The sequence below is a fragment of the Cydia amplana genome, chromosome 2 (assembly GCF_948474715.1).
Source record: "Cydia amplana chromosome 2, ilCydAmpl1.1, whole genome shotgun sequence".
NCBI classification, from domain to species: domain Eukaryota; kingdom Metazoa; phylum Arthropoda; class Insecta; order Lepidoptera; family Tortricidae; genus Cydia; species Cydia amplana.
In genome coordinates, this window is record NC_086070.1 from 16,715,302 (window position 1) to 16,739,890 (window position 24,589).

The 24,589-nt window shown below is 36.3% G+C and overlaps 1 protein-coding gene across 1 annotated transcript in view; it reads right to left on the minus strand.

Moving 5' to 3' along the window:
- The window catches only part of LOC134659795 (uncharacterized), a 176,929-nt gene extending 153,096 nt beyond the window's left edge, over positions 1-23,833 (minus strand). Inside the window, exon 1 of the mRNA XM_063515503.1 lies at positions 23,568-23,833. Within this exon, the coding sequence (XP_063371573.1) occupies positions 23,568-23,661 (94 nt within the window). The 5' untranslated portion in view covers positions 23,662-23,833. The remainder of the gene's footprint in view (positions 1-23,567) is intronic.
- Positions 23,834-24,589: the final 756 nt, after the last annotated feature.

The window sequence follows — 24,589 nt, forward strand, 5'->3', positions numbered from 1 at the left end:
TTGCATTGCACTAATATAAATATAAGGTGTAAAACTCCCTAGTAAGAGTAGTAAGTATCATTATAATTATGAACTTAAACAACGCTATGCTACTGGTTGTTATTATTAAATCAAGAGAAGACATTTTTTCTGTTAAGTATTAATTAAATGAATGAAACATACTTGTAAAAGTTTTCTACTATCAAAGAATATAACGTAGCCTAAATATAAACAAGGCAATCCTAATTCAAGGAAACAAAAAAGTAAATTTCTGCAAATCTTCGGTAGGTATGATAAAGGTAATACAGGTAAACAAATTCAACAAAAACACATGTACGGGGCCACGGAAAAAAAAGTACGCAGCTGCAGTAGCAAAAAGCGCTCTAACAACAGTCTCTAGACTACAATTTTTCGCTCTTATATTGATTTTATATCATCGTCTAAGCCCGGATTTGGGCACAACTTATAAGAGTATTTATTTTAATATCGTTCTAATATCAGTCTAATTGAATGTTGTTTGCACTCACAGTAATCTTTTTCAAAACTAAATTAAGCTGCCTTAGGCTAATATCGCTTTTACGTAAGTATTTTGTAAGCCTACAACTACATAGGCTTATATTGGTCGAACGTAAGTATCTTGTAAGCCTACATATGTAGACTTATATTGGTCGAACGTAAGTATCTTGTAAGCCTACATAGGCTTAAGTTGGTCGAACGTAAGTATCTTGTAAGTCTACATAGGCTTATATTGATTTGTTTGTAAGGTCACACAGTCTCACACAGAGATTTGAAACATTCTATTTGTGATGTATAAAATATACGGGTGAAATTAACTGCAACGTGACAAACATATATTAGTGTAAGTGTTTATGAATTATGTTAACTATAATAACGTGCTGTTTATCATCGTGTGTTTATGTTATGGTAAGTATTCACATGGGAAAATTTTATTTACTGTAAAGTAGACCCTGTTTTACACTTCAAACTTCATGCGCCTAATCAAATATGGTATTTGAATATTTTTATAATTATTTTATTTCTTTATTTTGTATTGATAGTCAGCCATTGCTGTAGCTGTATTTTTCAAGCGCACTATTAGAGTCTTATAAGCATTCTGAATACAAATGATATGGCCATGTTGAATAAATTAGGGTTCCTTGCTTTACTTATACTTACAATAGTGTTCCCAAAAACGATTTAAGATCAAACCATCTTATATTGATCTTCACTTTTGTGATATAAGTGTCTTAATCCTATATCACTCCAATATCTTACTAAAGTGCTGCTGTTGATCTTATTATAGCTTTGAATAAGATCAGAAAAGTACGTACTTACAGTGTTCTTATGCTATGCTGATATTAGTCTTACATTCTTACAATAGCATTTAGAAATCTAATATAAAATTAAATGAACTTAGAGAATGGGGATATAAGACCAGGTACTCTCAAGTTCAATGAGACTTCGTAAATGTTATTATAAGAGCAAGAGGCTCATAATAATATTATACCATGCTGATATTAGTCGTACATTCTTATAATATCATTTAGAAAGTCTAATATAAGATCAAATGAACTTAGAGAATGTGGATATAAGACCAGGTACTCTCAAGTTCAATGAGACTTAGTAAATGTTATTGTAAGAGCGAGAGGCTCATAATAGTATTATGCCATGCTGATATTACTCTTACATTCTTATAATATCATTTAGAAAGTCTAATATAAGATCAAATGAACTAGCTTAGAGAATGTGGATATAAGACCAGTTACTCTCAAGTTCAATGAGACTTAGTAAATGTTATTGTAAGAGCGAGAGGCTCATAATAGTATTATACCATGTTGATATTAGTGTTACATTCTTATAATAGCATTTAGAAAGTCTAATATAAGATCAAATGAACTTTGAGAATGTGGATATAAGACCAGACCTACTCTTAAGTTCAATGAGACTGAGTAAATGTTATTGTAAGAGCGAGAGGCTCGTAATAGTATTATGCCATGTTGATATTAGTCTTACATTCTTATAATAGCATTTAGAAAGTCTAATATAAGATCAAATGAACTTAGAGAATGTGGATATAAGACCAGGTATTCTCAAGTTCACTGAGACTTAGTAAATGTTATTGTAAGAGCGAGAGGCTCATAATAGTATTATGCCATGTTGATATTAGTCTTACATTCTTATAATAGCATTTAGAAAGTCTAATATAAGATCAAATGAACTTAGAGAATGTGGATATAAAACCAGGTACTCTCAAGTTCAATGAGACTTAGTAAATGTTATTGTAAGAGCGACAGGCTTATAATGGTATTATAAAATGCTCTTATATACATATATAAGACTAGGTAATAAGACTAAACTTACTAAAGTGCGTATTAGCTTGTCTAAGACTAATATAAGAGCGATGATATGTTCAAAACAAAAATAAGAGCGCTATAAGCTCACTACTCTTATAAAGTGCGCAATCTGAGACTTTTTTGCTAGTTGGGTTCTTATCAGTTTCGAACTTTCGGCACATTAAAGAGTACTGTTTATTTCTAGATTGAAGGTAATAATGACATATTATTGTTAGAGTGTTTTATTGTATGACTAACAAGCTAAGCCAACCTACCGGGTTTTTTTTGTAGATAAGAAGTGCAGTTGCACGTGCAGACAAAGATAATAAGATTTGCGAGCGACTTATTAAAATGAAACAAACAATATACATAAGTAGCTGTGGGCTTTACCTTTGGTTTGTGAAGTTGAAAGAAGTGACCGCGATGTTTTGTTTTACAAATTCGTGGTATTTTTTTTATTTAATCTGGAGGGGGCAGTTTAGAATTTTGAACTCACATTCATTGTCATTAGTTACTCCTGACATCACAGTTGGTCTTCAAGTTTTAATTTAGCCGTGAATTTAAAGTTGTTTTTGTTGATGTTTCGTTATTTATTACTGATTAATATTTAAAAGACCGTACTATTGGAAATAAATTTTAATTCAAAAGTAATGAAACGGAATTAGAGCTATGAATAAAAAACTCACGATACATTTTTATTCGTAGCTCTTAGAGACCGCATCGTATTTCACTCAACGTCGCGGGCGGACCGAACCGGCGTGTTCTTAAGATACGTGAAGCCGTGATCACGCCTTCACGGATCTACACGGATTCACGTACCCTAATTTCACGTAGCCGAATGTCACGTGCGGAACGGACCAGAAAACCGTTGCCGTGATTCACGAAACCGGGCGCACGGCTACGGGTTCACGAATCACGGACACGACCGCGAGCCCTAGTTGACATACTGTTTACGTACGTCAAACAGTGGCATGTACAGTGGGCCAAGAAAGTGGTCTACCAGTTTTGACAAATGTTTCTGCGAGATCTAACGATCTCTACTAAGGTTGACTTTTAACGTTGACGTTTAACGTAAATCGACCTTGTTGTCTCATGACGTTCAAACGAACCTCAACCGTAGGGTGGTAGACTACATTTTTGGCCGACTGTACCTGTACAGTCAACATTAAGAATCTGCCACTCTACAATACTTTTCCAAATAGAGATATATTTCCATTTCTAATAGTTCTATATGTATATAGAGACATATATCTTTTTGTTTAGCTAAAACATAAGATTCGTGTATTTTTTCGTCTTTTCCGCTACTTTTGATACTGACTGTATATATATGTATTGTTATCGACAAGCGACAGAAAATACACATTTGACATGACCTTTACTTATTTTAAGTTGAATCTATGAATGTACTAGTATTTAAGCATAAATTGGATAGTTACCATTGTATCAATCAAATTAGCATAAGTTTTAAATGAATAAATATTATCTTATCTTATGTAGATCAATTTTGATATCTAAGTACCTATTTCAGTTTCGTGGAATAAATGTTGAAAGTTAAGAAATATGAAATTATAAGATTTCCAATTACATACAATTACTTCCTGTCTCAAGTTTTATTGTTACCTAGGGATGTACTTAGGTATAACTTTATTTGTTCGGGCTTAAGCCTTGAATTACTTAAATTGGCTCCACTCACAAAACGCCAATCTGAATGTGCTTAATGTACATTGATTTATATATTCAAATAATTCATTTCAAAGAAAATAGGTACCTATTCATTATCTACACTATTCTACACCGAGATTTAATGAAATGGCATGCTTTATGGACTTACTCATCATTCTTTACGTACTTCATTATACTCAAGTACACATTTACGTTTAAATTATTAGTAGAAATGGTAATTTTCCTAAATTGTTTGTTTTATACTTAGGTAATCAATCGCATAAAGACATAAAATATCTCCTATACTATTGGCAAGTCTTTTAAGTAATATATAGTAACGGCACCAGTCATGGGACATTTAAGAGGAAATTTTGAGTATTTGTGATATTTCCCTGATACATGTAAAAGTTCTACCGCTTAGCTTGTTAAAAGATGAATATCCTATCCTTCTTTCATGTTTCAGGCGTGTTGTATCAAAGATACTGCAGTTAGTTTCCACATAATTAATAAATTAAAAGTATGGTTTTTTTCTCCAGTCATGGACACCAAAGCTCCAGTAATGGAACCCCGGTAATGGACGTGGATCCAGTAATGGGCCCCCTATAATGGGCTAGTTATTAGTCATTTTTGTCACCCGATTGCATTGTCATCCGATTTGCATACGTATCCAAAATTTCAACTCAATCGGAAATACGAAAGTGGCTCAAATGCCATTTCCAAGATTTGAACCACACTAACTAATACAGGATGGATTTTCTTTTTGGGTCAGTGAGGGCAGCTACCAGATCCCGTGCTGCTACGAGAAAACGGTCTTAGAAGACCTTCCCTCGATTTCAAATTAATGAAGATTGGCTTTTACAGATTTTGGAAAAAACATACAGGGTGCGAGGAAAAGGTAATTTTTGACAAACTTTTTTTTTGATGCCAATCGATCCCATTCCTATTGAGGATCAAAAGCTTGTATGGAACAAAAAAAAATTCCGGCTAGAAAAGCCACAAATCGAGGAAAACATTTCCCATACAATTTGTATGAAAATGAAAACTTATATTTTTCACATGCTATTTTTGTATGCCAATCGATTCCATTCCTATCCAGTATCAATAGTTTTTTTGGGGTCAATGGAAAAAGTTTTTATTAATTTGTGGCTTTTTAGTACATTATCGTAAGTTGACCCCAAAGAAACTATTGATACTAGATAAGAATGGAATCAATTGTCATAGAAAAATAGCATGTGAAAAATAAAAGTTTTGATTTTCATACAAATTGTATGGGAAAAGTTTTCCTCGATTTGTGGCTTTTCTAGCCGGAATTTTTTTTTTGTTCCATACAAGCTTTTGATCCTCAATAGGAATGGGATCGATTGGCATCAAAAAAAAAGTTTGTCAAAAATTACCTTTTCCTCGCACCCTGTATGTTTTTTCCAAAATCTGTAAAAGCCAATCTTCATTAATTTGAAATCGAGGGAAGGTCTTCTAAGACCGTTTTCTCGTAGCAGCACGGGATCTGGTAGCTGCCCTCACTGACCCAAAAAGAAAATCCACCCTGTATACAAACTAACAGGGCAAGTTAAATAAAATTTTGTAAAAACGATATTAATTTATCCGAAGTCCGAGAAGACCTCCTGACATAGTTCGTACGAGTAACTACATTATACTTCTGTATTGTTTAAACATGAAATTACGCCATGGCAAGCATCATTATGTAAATTATCCCATCATAGGAGGTATGCAGTTTTACAGCTCCTATAATGGGATTGGGCAAAATACTACTATTTTTTATACATCTCTAGAGTCACAACATAATGTGTTGTATACCTTATCTCATGGTAAATGCAATTAACAAAACACATTCTAGTTTACACCAAGTAATAATTAATTACAACTTAATATATGAACTCACCTCTCTTAGCGAAGTTGTTAAGAATTCTTACTGGTTATTTTTTCCAGTGACACGACAACTTTTGGGTTGGCGCCAATTTCTTAAAAATTAACCGAAATTAATAAAAAGTCAAACTTAAACAGCTCTATGACTCTTATTTATGGTAAAATATTGCCAGTGTTTATAAACTACTTTTACATACTTATTTTAGAGGATTTGTGGTTTTATGTCCCATTACCGGTTCCACGTCCATTATAGGGTCCATTACGTTAATAAAATAAAAAACGTTTAAAGTATTAAGTAGAGTCGGACCGGGCCGTTTTTGATGAAGTTACTAAAAGGTGAACGTTGCCAATTTTATGATGATAGACATGTTCTTTCCGTGGACCCTTCATATTATACACCTGTATTGGCGACTAGTTGATCAAATGTATGAAAGTTAGTCACGTGTACCTACTCCGTAATATTCTAGTCACGTCTCGCGGTAATCTACCTGCCATACAGCCACAAACGTATTTATATGGTTTGTTATCGAATATATTGTTAATAGGTTTATTTAATAATTTTGGACAAATCTACAATAACTATTTTCTGAAGAAAAAATATACATATTTTGTAAAATATTGGTAAAATGTCCTGGTTTTGGAGTAGACGCCGAAGATAACAACCGAGGAAAGGCTATTAGGCCGGTTACTAAACTTTAAATTGTTCGAGAGCATCACATTATATCCTACAGTATATTTGTGTTTGGAATATAATAGAACACTATTTTGTGAATGTATGTGTAAAGTAATCTCTAAAAAATATATTGAGATTTTTGGAAAAAAAATTTTTAAAAATTTAGTTTTTAAAAAGATGTAAACATAAAATTCTACAGTAGCGATTTTTTGTTCAAAAGGCATAACTAAATATTTTACACTGTAAGTAAAATATGCACCACTTTTTTAGTGGTGCATACGTCACGAGCAATAAAAATGTTTGAAATAAATAATTACAATACAACATTAATTAAACACTTGGTGATTTTCCACTATATTGTTACGCCAATTATTCTACTCAATCTAATAAAATAAAAAACCAGGGGATTTTATTTTTACTATTTTTTAAACAATTATAACGTATTTTACCCCACGCGCATTAATTCTACAGTATATTTTTTTAATGCACCATACAGCCTGTAATTAATGTTATCACAACGTCAAAGAATCTCCTATTAATACAATGAGCTTTTGTCACAATTGTAAAAATGGCTATTGTTAAATTATTTAAATGATCGGCGCGGGGCGGGAGGGGAAGCGATGGCGATACCTCAAGGCCGCACGGCCGCAAAGCAACGGATTGGATAGGATGAAGGTATCTTAGGGCGGTTACAGAGTAGCGTTTTATACGAGCGTACGCGTACAGTCACCAGCAATTAAATGTCTGCTAGTGCACGAAAATACTAACGACCTTTTTTCCTACGTCCAGTTGACCTAAGTTTAAAATGTATAAATTGCGAAACTTGTAACGACATGTGTCCCACGTTTAGCTGACCTAAGTTTAAAAAGTCTACCGTACCGCGAAGAAATTCAAAGGTGTATGTGAAGTCCCTAATCCGCATTGGGCTAGCGTGGGGACTGCCGTACGAAACTGATAATTTTATTTAACATCACGATTTTTGGTCCTTCATGAACTGTCAAAAGTGACGTTTCTTCAAATAAAAACGTCACTTTTGACACTTGTATGGATGGGATATGTCAGTGTCAAACAAGTGACTAAAGTGACGTTTTTTTTTAGAAACGTCACTTGACACTTGTATGGATGGGATATGTCAGGGTCAAACAAGTGAGAAAGGTGACGTGTTTTTAAGAAACGTCACTCTTGACACTTGTATGGATGGGATATGTCAGTGTCAAACAAGTGACAAAAGTGACTTTTTTTAAAGAAACGTCACTTTTGACAAGTATGGATAGGCTATGTCAGTGTCAAACAAGTGACAAAAGTGGCGTTTTTGAAGAAACGTCACTCTTGACACTTGTATGGATGGGATATGTCAGTGTCAAACAAGTGAGAAAAGTGACGTTTGTTTTTAAGAAACGTCACTTTTGACACTTGTATGGATGGGATATGTCGGTGTCAAACAAGTGACAAAAGTGACTTTTTTTTAAAGAAACGTCACTTTTGACATGTATGGATGGGATATGTCAGTGTCAAACAAGTGACAAAAGTGACTTTTTTATTTAAAGAAACGTCACTTTTGACATGTATGGATGGGCTATGTCAGTGTCAAACAAGTGACAAAAGTGACGTTTTTGAAGAAACGTCACTCTTGACACTTGTATGGATGGGATATGTCAGGGTCAAACAAGTGAGAAAAGTGACGTTTGTTTTTAAGAAACGTCACTTTTGACACTTGTATGGATGGGATATGTCAGTGTCAAACAAGTGACAAAAGTGACTTTTTTATTTAAAGAAACGTCACTTTTGACATGTATGGATGGGCTATGTCAGTGTCAAACAAGTGACAAAAGTGACGTTTTTGAAGAAACGTCACTCTTGACACTTGTATGGATGGGATATGTCAGGGTCAAACAAGTAAGAAAAGTGACGTTTGTTTTTAAGAAACGTCACTTGTATGGATGGGATATGTCGGTGTCAAACAAGTGACAAAAGTGACTTTTTTTAAAGAAACGTCACTTTTGACATGTAAGGATGGGATATGTCAGTGTCAAACAAGTGACAAAAGTGACTTTTTTATTTAAAGAAACGTCACTTTTGACATGTATGGATGGGCTATGTCAGTGTCAAACAAGTGACAAAAGTGACGTTTTTTTTTAAGAATCGTCACTTTTGACACTTGTTGACACTGATATATCCCATCCATACAAGTGTCAATAGTGGCGTTTCATAAAAAACGTCACTTTTGTCACACGAAAATACTAACGACCTTTTTTCCTACGTCCAGTTGACCTAAGTTTAAAATGTATAAATTGCGAAACTTGTAACGACATGTGTCCCACGTTTAGCTTACCTAAGTTTAAAAAGTCTACCGTACCGCGAAGAAATACAAAGGTGTATGTGAAGTCCCCAACCGCATTGGGCTAGCGTGGGGACTACCGTACGAAACTGATAATTGTATTTAACATCACGATTTTTGGTCGTTCATGAACTGTCAAAAGTGACGTTTCTTCAAATAAAAACGTCACTTTTGACACTTGTATGGATGGGATATGTCAGTGTCAAACAAGTGACTAAAGTGACGTTTTTTTTAGAAACGTCACTTGACACTTGTATGGATGGGATATGTCAGGGTCAAACAAGTGAGAAAGGTGACGTGTTTTTAAGAAACGTCACTCTTGACACTTGTATGGATGGGATATGTCAGTGTCAAACAAGTGACAAAAGTGACTTTTTTTAAAGAAACGTCACTTTTGACAAGTATGGATGGGCTATGTCAGTGTCAAACAAGTGACAAAAGTGGCGTTTTTGAAGAAACGTCACTCTTGACACTTGTATGGATGGGATATGTCAGTGTCAAACAAGTGAGAAAAGTGACGTTTGTTTTTAAGAAACGTCACTTTTGACACTTGTATGAATGGGATATGTCGGTGTCAAACAAGTGACAAAAGTGACTTTTTTTTAAAGAAACGTCACTTTTGACATGTATGGATGGGATATGTCAGTGTCAAACAAGTGACAAAAGTGACTTTTTTATTTAAAGAAACGTCACTTTTGACATGTATGGATGGGCTATGTCAGTGTCAAACAAGTGACAAAAGTGACGTTTTTGAAGAAACGTCACTCTTGACACTTGTATGGATGGGATATGTCAGGGTCAAACAAGTGAGAAAAGTGACGTTTGTTTTTAAGAAACGTCACTTTTGACACTTGTATGGATGGGATATGTCGGTGTCAAACAAGTGACAAAAGTGACTTTTTTTTAAAGAAACGTCACTTTTGACATGTATGGATGGGATAAGTCAGTGTCACACAAGTGACAAAAGTGACTTTTCTATTTAAAGAAACGTCACTTTTGACATGTATGGATGGGCTATGTCAGTGTCAAACAAGTGGCAAAAGTGACGTTTTTTTTAAGAATCGTCACTTTTGACACTTGTTGACACTGATATATCCGATCCATATCGTTTCTATAACTAACATTTGACGTATCTCAACTGACCTAAGTTTAAAATGTATAAATTGCGAAATTTCTAACGACATGTGTCCCACGTTTAGCTAACCTAAGTTTAAAAAGTCTAGTGTACCGCGAAGACATTCAAAGGTGTATGTGAAGTCCCCAATCCGCACTGGGCTAGCGTGGGAACTACCGTACGAAACTGATAATTTTATTTAATATCACGATTTTTGGTCGTTCATGAACTATCAAAAGTGACGTTTCTTCAAACAAAAACGTCACTTTTGACACTTGTACGGATGGGATATGTCAGTGTCAAATAAGTAACTAAAGTGACGTTTCTTCAAAAACGTTACTTTTGACATGTATGGATGGGCTATGTCAGTGTCAAACAAGTGACAAAAGTGACGTTTTTGAAGAAACGTCACTCTTGACACTTGTATGGATGGGATATGTCAGGGTCAAACAAGTGCAAATGTGACGTTTTTTTAAGAAACGTCACTCTTGACACTTGTATGGATGGGATATGTCAGGGTCAAACAAGTGAGAAAGCTGAAAGTTTTTTAAGAAACGTCACTAATACACTTGTATGGATGGGATTGTCGGTGTCAAACAAGTGACAAAAGTGACGTTTTTTATGAAACGTCACTATTGACACTTGTATGGATGGGATTGTCGGTGTCAAACAAGTGACAAAAGTGACGTTTTTTATGAAACGTCACTATTGACACTTGTATGGATGGGATATGTCAGTGTCAAACAAGTGACTAAAGTGACGTTTTTTTTTAGAAACGTTACTCTTGACACTTGTATGGATGGGCTATGTCAGTGTCAAACAAGTGACAAAAGTGACGTTTTTGTAGGAACGTCACTCTTGGCACTTGTATGGATGGGATATGTCAGTGACAAAAGTGACTTTTTTTAAAGAAACGTCACTTTTGACATATGGATGGGCTATGTCAGTGTCAAACAAGTGACAAGAGTGACGTTTTTTATGAAACGTCACTATTGACATGTATGGATTGGATATGTCAGGGTCAAACAAGTGAAAATGTGACTTTTTTTTAAGAAACGTCACTCTTGACACTTGTATGGATGGGATATGTCAGTGTCAAAAAAGTGACAAAAGTGACTTTTTTTTAAAGAAACGTCACTTTTGACATGTATGGATGGGCTATGTTAGTGTCAAACAAGTGACAAAAGTGACGTTTTTGAAGAAACGTCACTCTTGACACTTGTATGGATGGGATATGTCAGGGTCAAACAAGTGAGAAAGCTGAAATTTTTTTAAGAAACGTCACTAATACACTTGTATGGATGGGATTGTCGGTGTCAAACAAGTGACAAAAGTGACGTTTTTTACAAACGTCACTATTGACACTTGTATGGATGGGATATGTCAGTGTCAAACAAGTGACTAAAGTGACGTTTTTTTTTAGAAACGTTACTCTTGACACTTGTATGGATGGGCTATGTCAGTGTCAAACAAGTGACAAAAGTGACGTTTTTGAAGAAACGTCACTTTTGACATGTATGGATGGGCTATGGCAGTGTCAAACAAGTCACAAAAGTGACGTTTTTTAGAAACGTCACTCTCGACACTTGTATGGATGGGCTATGTCAGTGTCAAACAAGTGACAAAAGTGACGTTTTTGAAGAAACGTCACTTTTGACATGTATGGATGGGCTATGGCAGTGTCAAACAAGTGACAAAAGTGACGTTTTTGAAGGAACGTCACTCTTGACACTTGTATGGATGGGATATGTCAGGGTCAAACAAGTGAGAAAGGTGACTTTTTTTTTTTGATATTGACTTTCAAAGTATTGTCATTAGGCTTTTTGAACGTAGCTATTTTAAGCGTAGCAATTTTAAAAGTATTGGTCTCAAGTTATTTGTTATTTATTTTGATTTCTCGCAAAGCACTTGTTATTATTCCAATATTTTTTTGATAACACGTGTTAAATAAACAGATAATTGTAGAAATATAAAATTTTCGAGTGTAGGATGAATAAACATATTTTTTAAGCATAAAATAAAAAATAAAAAATCATAATAAATAGATCTCACGGTATCCGAGTGGTGCAAATTTCCATATCAATTGAGATTAATATTATGACCTAATCATCAAATTTTCGAATTGTGTAGGAATTTTTAAGTTACATTTATATCGATTATTTAAAAAATAACTATAGATTGAGCTTACTGTACACAGCTCACAGGAAACTCTCGGGATTTCTTTGTTATTAATCATGAACTAACTTAAGACATATAATTGATACATTATCCCGACTGTATGACTTAGTCTGTATAGTGTTCTAGATATTGACCCTAGGGTCATTAATTTCATGAAGAGCTCAATTACGGTACTCGAGATAATCGTATCGTGGGCATCTGTAAACCCTAAATATTGATTAGAAAAAGCTTTCGAGACTGTACGAATTAATGCAAGCAAAATTTTTTCTTCCCCCGCCTATATAACTTACGAGGAGGACAAAGTAACGGATATTTTATACAAGTCTTGCGATACCTACATATATGCATTATCCACAACACAGAAAACTTTTACCGACAGTAGGTAGTGGAAATACGTTCCTATAGTAGCAGCAACAACAAATCGAAATAAGTTAACCAATACATAAAGAACGAGTAGAAACTTATTTGGACACGAAGTTCGTACCAAGCCGCCTCGCGCCGTGCTCGACAACCATGAAAGAATAGGGGCAGCATAGCTGAATACAGAAAACCCGCAACCAATCCAATGGGTTATAACATGACACACATTTCACCGTTATAGCTTTAAAAATATAAGTTTCTATCCTGTTTTTTTCTTATACTAGGTTTCGTGCTAGTTATTTAACGATTATAAATATATACTTAATAGATATAAATATAGTGTCAGCCAGGGTTCCATTCTGGGGCCATTGCTGTTTGGAATCATGATCGATGACTTACCATCTGTTCTTAGATCTGCTAGATGCTTGCTGTATGCCGATGACCTCAAAATTATTTACGGTATCCAGGACAAATCAGACTGTTTATCTCTCCAAGAAGACGTAGACAGAGTTCACCGGTGGAGTATCAAAAATAGGTTGACTTTTAATACAACAAAGTGTGCGGTCATGACGTTTAGTAGAGCTCGCAATCCACTTTTCTACGAGTATATCCTGGATTCGGAGACTATATCCCGTGCTAATTTCACTCGGGATCTAGGCGTTATCCTTAACTCCCACCTCAACTTTCATGACCACATGTTGTCATTGGCGCGTGACTACTACAAGAGGTTAGGGTTTGTAGTCAGGAATTCTAGGGATTTTCATGACCCTGGTACTATAAAGCTCCTGTACAGTGCCCTAGTAAGAAGCAAACTCGAGTCCGCCTCCGTTGTTTGGAATCCTTATGAGGCATCTTATGTCTTGCTTCTGGAGAGAGTGCAAAAGGTATTCTTACGGCTCCTCTATAAAAAAATGTATGGGTACTATCCGTTCCTATAGCCAACCAAATTTTTGCTAGGAATACTGGGTTTCATATCTCTGGAGGTAAGACGTAATTTTGGACTTCTCACTACTGCTTGCAGTATCCTGCGCGGGGAGTCGGACTGTACTGAGCTGGCGGGGCAACTAGTACGTCTGTACGTTCTCTCGCGGACCAGAATCGAATTCAGACCTCGTGACCGTTGTCTCCTGGCAGTCCCGGCTTCGCGTACTGTAGCACGTAGGAATTCCCCTCTGGTTCGTTCTTTGCTCCTTTTGAATGCGCTCCTTGCATCAGCCTCTCAGTGTGATTTGTTTGCAGGCAGACAGGTGGTTGTGCGTGATGAATGTTTGAGGTTTTGTGAGAAGATGGATGCACGTCCTTCTACAGTTTAAAATGGTACATTATCGTATGTTAATATTGTGTAATTTGTGATTAATTGTATACTGTTTTCTTTTTCTTATAATATTCTGTGTAAGTTAGCAGTGGTTTGGTATTTATACTGTTATGCTGTATAACTTGATCTGAAAAAAAATAAATATAATATGTATTATTTATCCGGAATTACCTCATGCATCAATCAATCGGCACACAATACCTATATGTATACGATGGTAGACGATGACGGATGGAGACGGTGGAGACGGATGTAGACGATGGTGGTCAAATTGCCCTGTGTCACAATTAATTATTTATTATAAATTAAATATTTATTAGGGCGAGCGAAGCGAGCCCTATCACTATTCGACAAACTATGTATTCTTGTGGTACACTTTACGGAAAAACTATCGCACTTATAGGTTTGAAATTTAACATAGTAATTTAAATTTATGTCTAGATGTGTTATCAAACATAAAAATATCATTTTATAAACCTAAAAAAATTAAATAAAGGAATAACACTTTGTATTACTACTAGCGCCATCTGTTAGAAAAATTATGAATTCGTGCTAACAACGATGAATACACAAAAAGGGTTAAAATTCTGATCCAACTCGCTTCGCTCGATTTGATTCCCAATTTAGCAATTTTTAAGTTTCTCTGAATACTGGAACATTCACTCTTGCTGTATATTCACTGCGGAGGTCAATTTACTCGTATGTTCTGTTCTGTGACGCCGATGAACTGATCAGTCATGTTGTGTTAGCAAACTTAAATCAGGTATTTTCAGTTCGAGAAACAGTTTTAGGGCGCCTGTACACGGTTCCGCCGCCGCACCGCCGCCGCGCTGCCGCCGCACCTTCGCGGCGGCGGTGCGGAGGCGGTACCGTGTACACGAGCCCGTGCGGCGGCAATGCGGTGTCGGCGCGGAGGCGGCACCGTGTACTCGCGCCCTTAGTGTTACTATAGCTTGGAACTGCCAAAATTATAAATAAAGATAAGCATATTAGGACGTCTGAATCGGCCCTAAATCACTGAAGTTTGTATTAACAAACTTCAGTGATTTAGGGCCGATACAGACGGACTACAACCCGACTGCAACTTGTATGAAAACTGCACGCCGACTGCACGCCAATTGCAACGTCGGCGTGCAGTTCAACAAATTGACCCAGAACCCTGGCAGTACCTAGTGGAACTCAGGTTTGGTGCAACATAGGCACACGCTGTTTTAGTAATTCGACACGCCTTGATGAGCACTTGGAAGAGCAGTACGATAGAGCTGATGCTGAACCCTGGCTGTACCTAGTGGAGCTCAGGTTTGGTGCAACATAGGCACACGCTGTTTTAGTCATTTAACACGTCTTGATGAGCACTTGGGAGAGCAGTACCCAAGATAGAGCGGATTCTGAACCCTGGCTGTACCTAGTGGAACACAGGTTTGGTGCAACATAGGCACACGCTGTTTTAGTAATTCGACACGCCTTGATGAGCACTTGGGAGAGCAGTACCCAAGATAGAGCGGATTATGAACCCTGGCAGTACCTAGTGGAAGTCAGGTTTGGTACAACATAGGCACACGCTGTTTTAATCATTCGACACGTCTTGATGGGCATTTGGGAGAGCAGTAAGTACCCAGAGCTGATGAGCTGATGCTAAACCCTGGCTGTACCTAGTAGAACTCAGGTTTGGTGCAGCATAGGCACACGCTGTTTTAGTCATTTAACACGTCTTGATGAGCACTTGGGAGAGCAGTACTCAAGATAGAGCGGATTCTGGACCCTGGCAGTACCTAGTGGAACTCAGGTTTGGTGCAACATAGGCACACGCTGTTTTAATCATCCGACACGTCTTGATGGGCATTTGGAAGAGCAGTAAGTACCCAGAGCTGATGAGCTGATGCTAAACCCTGGCTGTACCTAGTAGAACTCAGGTTTGGTGCAGCATAGGCACACGCTGTTTTGGTCATCTCACTCGTGTTGATGAGCACTTAAGAGAGCAAATTATACGTTAGTTTATGTGCGGAGTGTGATTACCGCCAGTAGGTGTCCAGACGGGATAGTTTTACGCTCAATTGTGTGGTATGGACGCATAAATAAATTCAAGGACATTGGCTCGCTGACCCCAACATTATGTAGGAAAGCCAGTTGGCTTCCTTACAAAAAGTACTGGGCGGCTGTGTAGGATCTAATAAGCGGTTAGAAAATTGTATATTACGTGTGGATGATATTGGCAATTTGATTTCGTCGTCTGGACACGTTTTTAATGGACAAAGTAAAAGTTGTAACAGACACGCGTACCGGACAGCGACCGGGGTCCAATTAGTAGGTATATTTCTTTCTTGCTCTCACTTATAGCTGCACCCTTAACGAACTTATTACGTACCTACCCACTCGATCGAACATGGAACAAGCCTCGGACTGGATCAAAGTCACGGTCCGGTACGTTTAGGTAGAAAAACTCCGCGAGCCCAAGGACAAAGCTCTGCTTTTTGCTAGTATATATATAACAATTTAACAAATGACAAGGGGACAAATCGAATTGTTTTATTAAATATTTTAATTTATGTTTTTAAATAATTCCTCGGGGTAATGGCGTTAAATGCATAAGTTGAAGCGGCCGCCGATTCGATTGGTGAATAGAAGACTTGGTCACTTTTTCTTTAGTAATATGACATCTATTTCAGTTTCTAACAAAGAAGTTTCAATAAAACTTCATAAAAATGCTTTGTGATTAAAAAAACGTTTTAGTCACATACAGAGTAACTATTGTGCACACTGCACATTTATTTTTTCTGTATCCGAAACCGAAAGTATAAATACAGCCGAAACTACGTCGGGGTTATACTATGTATAGTTAAAATACTATATGCCTACCGCCTACCCACTACAACGGGTCATGATAATAATGGTTATAATTTGAGAATATGTTTGAATGGTTAATAATGTATGACTTAGGTATATGCAGGTTCAAAGGTGTAGGTGGAAGTTCTTAGTTACTAAAATATTTATAGTCTGGTAAAAATACTACTGTATAAAGAACCACCGAGCAATCCTTACTCCTTTATCCGTCTCAATTTAAATTGTAGAGTGATAACATTTAATTACCAATAAACGAGTAGTTTAATTAAATTCTGTTTTAATTAAATTTTCCACAATTTACAATACCTACTCCGAGTATGACAACTTCTTTTTAGCTATAAAGAACGTAGTACGCGTAACCATATATACCAAATTAATTAACAACTAAAGCTACAAGCATACAGTGGACATTACTTCCCCCTAAGCTGCAATATAAACGGAAACTGCAAACGCGAGTTTTCCGGTATAAGAGCTACAGGGGAAATGGACACACGATTCGGGGATTAAACAGAATGTTAAAACGTTAAAAGCGGGTGTTTTGTGAATCATTTCAACTGACGAAGCCAAGTTGAATAACACCGAAATAACGTATATTGTAATATCATATAAAATACTTAGTTGTAGGCACTGGCGTGCACAGAGATTTGAGACTGGGTAGGCAAAAAAAAACCGGCCAAGTGCGAGTTGGACTCGCGCACGAAGCGTTCCGTACCATTACGCAAAAAACTGCAATAAAATCACGTTTGTTGTATGTGAACACCACTTAAATATTTATTATATTCTGTTTTTAGTATTTGTTGTTATAGCGGCAACAGAAATAGATCATCTGTGAAAATTTCAACTGCCTAGCTATCACGGTTCATGAGATAAAGCCTGGTGACAGACAGATGGACGGACGGACAGCGGAGTCTTAGTAATAGGGTCCCGTTTTTACCCTTTGGGTACGGAACCCTTAAAATAAGAGCTACTAACAGTCTTACTAGCTTACCAACAAAAATCCGTGATGGTTTCACATCCTTGTCAAGTCGGTTAATAATGACGTACGTAATTAAGTATGTAATTAACCACGGCAAATATACGAAAACTGATTGATTTTACTTTACCACTGGTTTGTGTTAACTGCAATTCCGATGTTCACCGGCCCTTTTCAATCACTTTTTTTTGCTAAAAGAAAGCTTTGAGTATGCATAATTTTTAATAGTCGGTACACACACACACACACACCGTACAACGTTCAAAATTTAAAATATCCATATTTTCACTAATCACAATTATTCTAATTGCCGAATTGCCGGTAACTGTTATCGTTATCTCACCAAAACAAAATAAAAAAAATGTAAATAAATAAGTAAACTAAACGAATAAAAAAGTAGTCTCGTCTTTATACTAAGTTACAATAACAAATGCTACTTTTTAAAATAGTCACGTAATCATGCATTGCATCGGAACTATTCGGAAACCTTCGGCCTTCATCGTTAAGGATTCGAACGATAGGCGCTGCCTATCAGCGTCTAAATGTGTGCATTACTTGTATCATTGTGTGCTCGTATTTATAGGAAGGTTCACTACACTGTTACCGCGTAACTACGACTCACGGACATGCACACATAGAAAGGTTTAGGCCGAAATGTTTTCTGTCTTTGCCGTGGAAGGCGGCAGGCGCGCAGCGGCGCTAGTGCCGCGTGGCCCGCGTGGTGTAAACTTCGTTGCGTAGAATTATAGATGACGACAACGGACACCGGTAGATGGAGCGCTTATTAATTTTTTAGAATGTTTTATAGATTACAGATACGATCAAGTATAAATTAAAGTAGTTTAAAAGGATAGATATCGGAATTATAGTAGGGTAGGCAGTGCCTTTTTGCCTTTATGAAGTGCACGCCACTGGTTGTAGGTACTATGAGAAATGGTGATTTTTTAAATAGCCAAGATGCTACAATCAATTTTCTTCCTAATACATACTCTGTGTTTGTTGTGCACTACGCCGTTGTCTAGCCGTTGTAGAGCATTTTCAAACCTGTGCGTGCAACATTTTATCATATCATATTATATTTATTTATTTTAACCATGGTATTTTATAGATATTACATTGTCTGGGTAGTTCCACATGGACCCTGTGAGGGCATAGCAATATTACATGTTTAGGATCTAATCTTAAATCGATGTGTATAATATAAAAGTAAGTAATAGGTAAGTCATTTTTTTTAGATGAAAGTCGAATTGAATCAGTTAATTGTCAGTATGTGTATTCAATACAAATAGGCAACGAATTAATTATTAAGTAATGTCTAGTTAACGAGTATATAGTAATGAGAATGTAGATTTAATGTAGTAAAAGTGGGTTAATATTTAGATGCATAATTTTAGGATACGTTTAGAGTCTATACTGCTATAGGCTATAAAGACTAATTTCTCATTGAATCCTAGTCCGCATAAGAGAACTCCTACCTTTGTTTTAAATTATTGTTAACTATCCATTATGTATTGTTTTAAATGACCCTCATAGATTGGTTTATTCCTTAGCATAATCCATTCGGAAAAGATCCTTACTAGATCTCGTTCAAACCAATTTTCGGTGGAAGTTTGCATGGTAATGTACATCATGTATTTTTTTTACCTTTATCATTCTCTTATTTTAGAAGTTACAGGGGGGGGGACACATTTTACCACTTTGGAAGTGTCTCTCGCGCAAACTATTCAGTTTAAAAAAATATATATTAGAAACCTCAATATCATTTTTGAAGACCTATCCATAGATATCCCACACGTATGGTTTTGATGAAAAAAAAAATGTTTGATGTTTGAGGTTCAGTTCTAAGTATGGGGAACCCCCAAAAAAAACCTACTTACTAGAGCTCGTTCAAACCAATTTTCGATGGAAGCCTGCATGGTAATGTACATCATATATTTTTTTTAGTTTTATCATTCTCTTATTTTAGAAGTTACAGGGGGGAGGGGGGACCCATTTTACCACTTTGGAAGTGTCTCTCGCGCAAATTATTCAGTTTAGAAAAAAGTGATATTAGAAACCTCAATATCATTTTTGAAGACCTATCCATAGATACCCCACACGTATGGGTTTGATGAAAAAAAAAATTTTTGAGTTTCAGTTCTAAGTATGGGGAACCCCCAAAATTTATTGTTTCTTTCTATTTTTGTGTGAAAATCTTAATGCGTTTCCCAGAATACATCTACTTACCAAGTTTCAACAGTATAGTTCTTATAGTTTCTGTTTATAAAAAAATTAATAAGTAGTTTGTTTTATTATATGTTTTAGTTTCTTTTAATTAAATTTTGAAATCTGCCACGGGACCCCATGTATATTTCAATACCCTTTATTCCACATATCAATAAAAATATGCCATATAAAAATTACAATCTTTAAAGGCCTCTTTAAACAGTTTAAATAAATAGTTTAAAAATAATAATGACGTAAGTCGCAGTCTGTGCCTGATACATAATCAATTCCTTGAATGCTAAATATGAGATTAAATAAATATCATATAAAACTGTTCCGTTACTTAGATACTTGGCGGATGCTAGTAACGTATTAAACAGAGTAAAATAAGCAACCAGAAAGGTAAACCATTTCAGAAACAGATGCTATTTACTCGCTTGCAAATAAAATATCGCACGTGACTGTGCGAAAAAGAGAAAATAGGAGTAGGTACCTGCCAAGCGCAATTCAGGAGCAAACTGAAATTGAAATTAAATTAGTTGACAACAGTGGTAATGAAATTTAAAAAATCAAATAAAATTAAAATAAAGGCGAAACATAGAGGCAATACCAGTTGAATTGTCACAACAATCGCATTTTGATCTACATACATACATCTGTTATTACATGTGTTATTTTAAACGTCAAACTACTATGAAATTATGATGTCTAAATAATACTTGCACAGTCTGGGCTATCGAAATCGCTGCCAACTTCGCTTGGTATAACTCTAATTCGATTCATTCATTTAACGCCCGCAAACAGCACTAAAATCATAATTCTAATTGAATATGACTGGAATATGCATATTGAGTGCGCCACATTCTATAACAATACCTGATATAGGCATAGGCTGCTCGTAAAGTGAAAATCAGACGCACAAAACAGTCTTTGTACTTTTCCTTCGTCTCGATAAACCTTACAAAATAATGTTTCCAAAATAACCTTTTATTTAACCTAAACAATGAATTCTTAACCATCATTATGGCCCGGATGTTCACATTTCTGCTGCATTACGTAGGTAACTAATATTAATAGCGGTAAAAACGAGCCCACGCTAAATTCAAGCACATTGGTAAATTCTTACAAGAAGTGATAGAGTAATCACTTAACACATTCATCAATCACGTTATACCGGAATACGCTTATAAGTTACGAGCTTACAGATGGTTCATCGGGCATTAGAAGATAGTGAAGGAATAATTAATATACCCACTAGACAATATTCAGACAGCTTGCATAAACGTGTATACCGTAAAATGGGGTGAGTAAGTGCAAAACTGACATTCAAACCTCGATAACATTTTATTTTTACATATGCAAAATGAATGGTGTACCTACCTATATAATAAGTGTTCCGGATGTTTGTATTTTAGTTTTTATTTTATTTTGGGTAGTTCCATTTCATAACCTTGCCGATAAACAGGAAATCCCACCTCACCCCGTAGTCCCTCGTATTTGGGGTGAGTTGGGTTTCCATACAAAGGTGATTTTGGAAGATTGTTGGATCGATTTTTTTTATTATGAGTATTACTATAGCTCCATTTTAAATTTTGTAGCAGTAGCCTTAAAATTCCATCTCACCCCCCTTTCATCCCTTCTCTCCCCATTCATAACCCAACTCTCCCTGCGAACCCTACTCACCGCATTTTACGGTACTTATAACGTGACACGTAAAAGGCAGCGTGTATCATCAGTACTTATGCTATCCATGCACGGTAAAATATCATACTTATATACCTTATATACCTATTTTATAAACGACTACAGTTATGACTACGGTTGTTAAAAACAATTATAGTACGTTTAATTTAGTTTCAAATAACGTCTATCGCGAACCAATCGGTCCCATATAGGACTCAAGATGTGAACAAATATCAATCGGCCGCCATAATTCCCCTCTTTTTTAGGGTTCCGTAGCCAAATGGCAAAAAACGGAACCCTTATAGATTCGTCATGTCTGTCTGTCTGTCTGTCTGTCTGTCTGTCCGTCTGTCCGTCTGTCCGTCTGTCTGTCCGTCCGTATGTCACAGCCACTTTTCTCCGAAACTATAAGAACTATACTGTTGAAACTTGGTAAGTAGATGTATTCTGTGAACCGCATTAAGATTTTCACACAAAAATAGAAAAAAAACAATAAATTTTTGGGGTTCCCCATACTTCGAACTGAAACTCAAAATTTTTTTTTTCATCAAACCCATACGTGTGGGTTATCTATGGATAGGTCTTCAAAAATGATATTGAGGTTTCTAATATCATTTTTTTCTAAACTGAATAGTTTGCGCGAGAGACACTTCCAAAGTGGTAAAATGTGTGTCCCCCCCCCGTAACTTCTAAAATAAGAGAATGATAAAACTAAAAAAAATATATGATGTACATTACCATGTAAACTTCCACCGAAAATTGGTTTGAACGAGATCTAGTAAGTAGGTTTTTTTTTATACGTCATAAATCGCCTAAATACGGAACCCTTCATGGGCGAGTCCGACTCGCACTTGGCCGCTTTTTTTCGACTTGTCGGGGGACAATAAACTAAAACCGGTCAATTCGTATTCTGGAGACAACAAGGAACAAATCCATACCAGTTGTAGGTAGGTATTTAGAAGAGTTGCCTACGAGAATCGTGAAGGAGACGACTTTTGAATAATCTGCCTATAGACTAAATTCTTTCACAAAAGATTGTTAAAATCTACTTACCTAATATTATAAAATTTGTATTTTAATTAAAATTCCTCCCCGTCATTATTAAACGTTTCGCTTTGTAAATTTTAACAATGCAAATCTGCTACACAAACACGTAATGAGATGAAAGGTTATAAAATTTGCCTTCTTAATTTCAAAATATACATACTTATACAAAGAGCAAAAAATAAAACGGAAAATTACTGTACGCATATTAATATGTATTAGTACATTACAATACAAGTGCGAAAAGTAGGAAATTCGCACGTGTATCTTACAACGCTTTACAGTACATACTTATGGCCCTTTGTAATTTTCGACATACGCACGTAAAGTGCTAATTACTGCACTAGTGCGATAAAGAAGCACCATATGTACTGTAAAGATTAATTGTTTAATCTGACCTTCCTAACAATTGACCCAGAGGAGATCACTTTTCAGCGTTTTGATAGTCCAAAAAAAGTAGGTACGTATATGCTGTTAAAATAGTAATGATGAGAGTTGCTTATTTTACATAGGTACCTAAATGGTTATCAATGCAATGTTAACTGCTGCTCTAATCTCACGTTATTATGACCCACCCTATATAGGTATGATTGTATATTGCCCATTGTTTCTTAAATAGGTAAATTAAAAATTAACACATAAAATATTGTTTTAGTCCCAAAACTCAGATAGAAGGTACCTACTAGAAATTCACCACTCAACTTCATTACCAACCGCTTGGGATAAGTGCCTATAAGTAGTAATAGTCAGCTTGAAATCGACCGATATCTTCTTATTCTGTCAGGCTTGCAGATAAAGACGGAGCTCCGTCACATAATCGTCAAGAGTGTTAAATGTAAAACAGTAGGCGTCGCTTTTAGATATTCGTTTCAATTCAAACAGCCGTATCGGCGTCGCGATTGGCGCTTTACCGACGCTCGCCGAAAACCTTTACTTTACAAACTACTGTATAGTATGTCGAAATTAGCCGACCAGTTAATATTACCTGTTTTATTGGTGTTATTGTTGTTGGTGGTGCTGGAGGACTGGCTGAAGAGAGCGGCGCCCGTCAGCCTTGCACGACGCAGGATCCACCACATCTTGACTTTTGAAATCTCGAACTACCCACAAATCACAAACACGAAATCTAGCTTAGCATAGGGTGAAGCGGCTACAACTTTTCCTTTTCGGGTTCAATGTTATTTTAGGATCAAGTTATTTTTAAGTTAAGTATTCGATTGCACTGCACATTTAAAGTACACGAAAGTCGTATAAACTTGAATCCAAATTTCGCGCCTCAGAAGTCGGAAAGTCGTAATAGTAGTGACAAATAACGGTGTTTGTTCTCGTTCGTGTATTGCGCAGGGCAGGGCGGTACGGGCGGCTCGCGGCGGGCGGCAAAGCTACTGGCCGGCGAGAGGCGGGACCTGCGCACAACGACAAACATTCCAACACAGGTGCGAATTTAACAGGTTGGGGTACACTTCAGGGATATTCATAGCGTTTTTAGAGAAGTTTATCTTGCACGTCTTCGTACGAAAACTTTTACTTCGTTTTTGTAAGTTGGCAACAATTTGATATTGTGTAAGCTTAACACAGATTAAATCGTATAACGCTAAATAGCGATAAAATTTATGTTTAATGTTATTTTTTCAATCCTGAAAATTCTTCCTCCTGCCCTTATCCCACGTTATGTGGGGTCGGCACAATTCCTGAAAATTATAAGCAGGTTAATGGCATTATGTGATACCATTTATAATCATGCTAACACTTTTAAGTGTCACTTTCAGTACCTACGTAATGTATGTACGTACTATCAAACGAAAACGAATGACAATAATACGTTGTGCAACGAGGGGGGTAAACGAGGTCTATAATTCCCGACAGCCGCAGGCTGCCTGCGTATGCACACAACCAAATATTATCGGTCCGACAGCTGACGGGAGGCTCCGACATGGCTGAAATTATCGGAAACACCTTTCCGATATCGGATGTCGGCAGGCGCCTATGAGAAACAGCTGCAGGAGA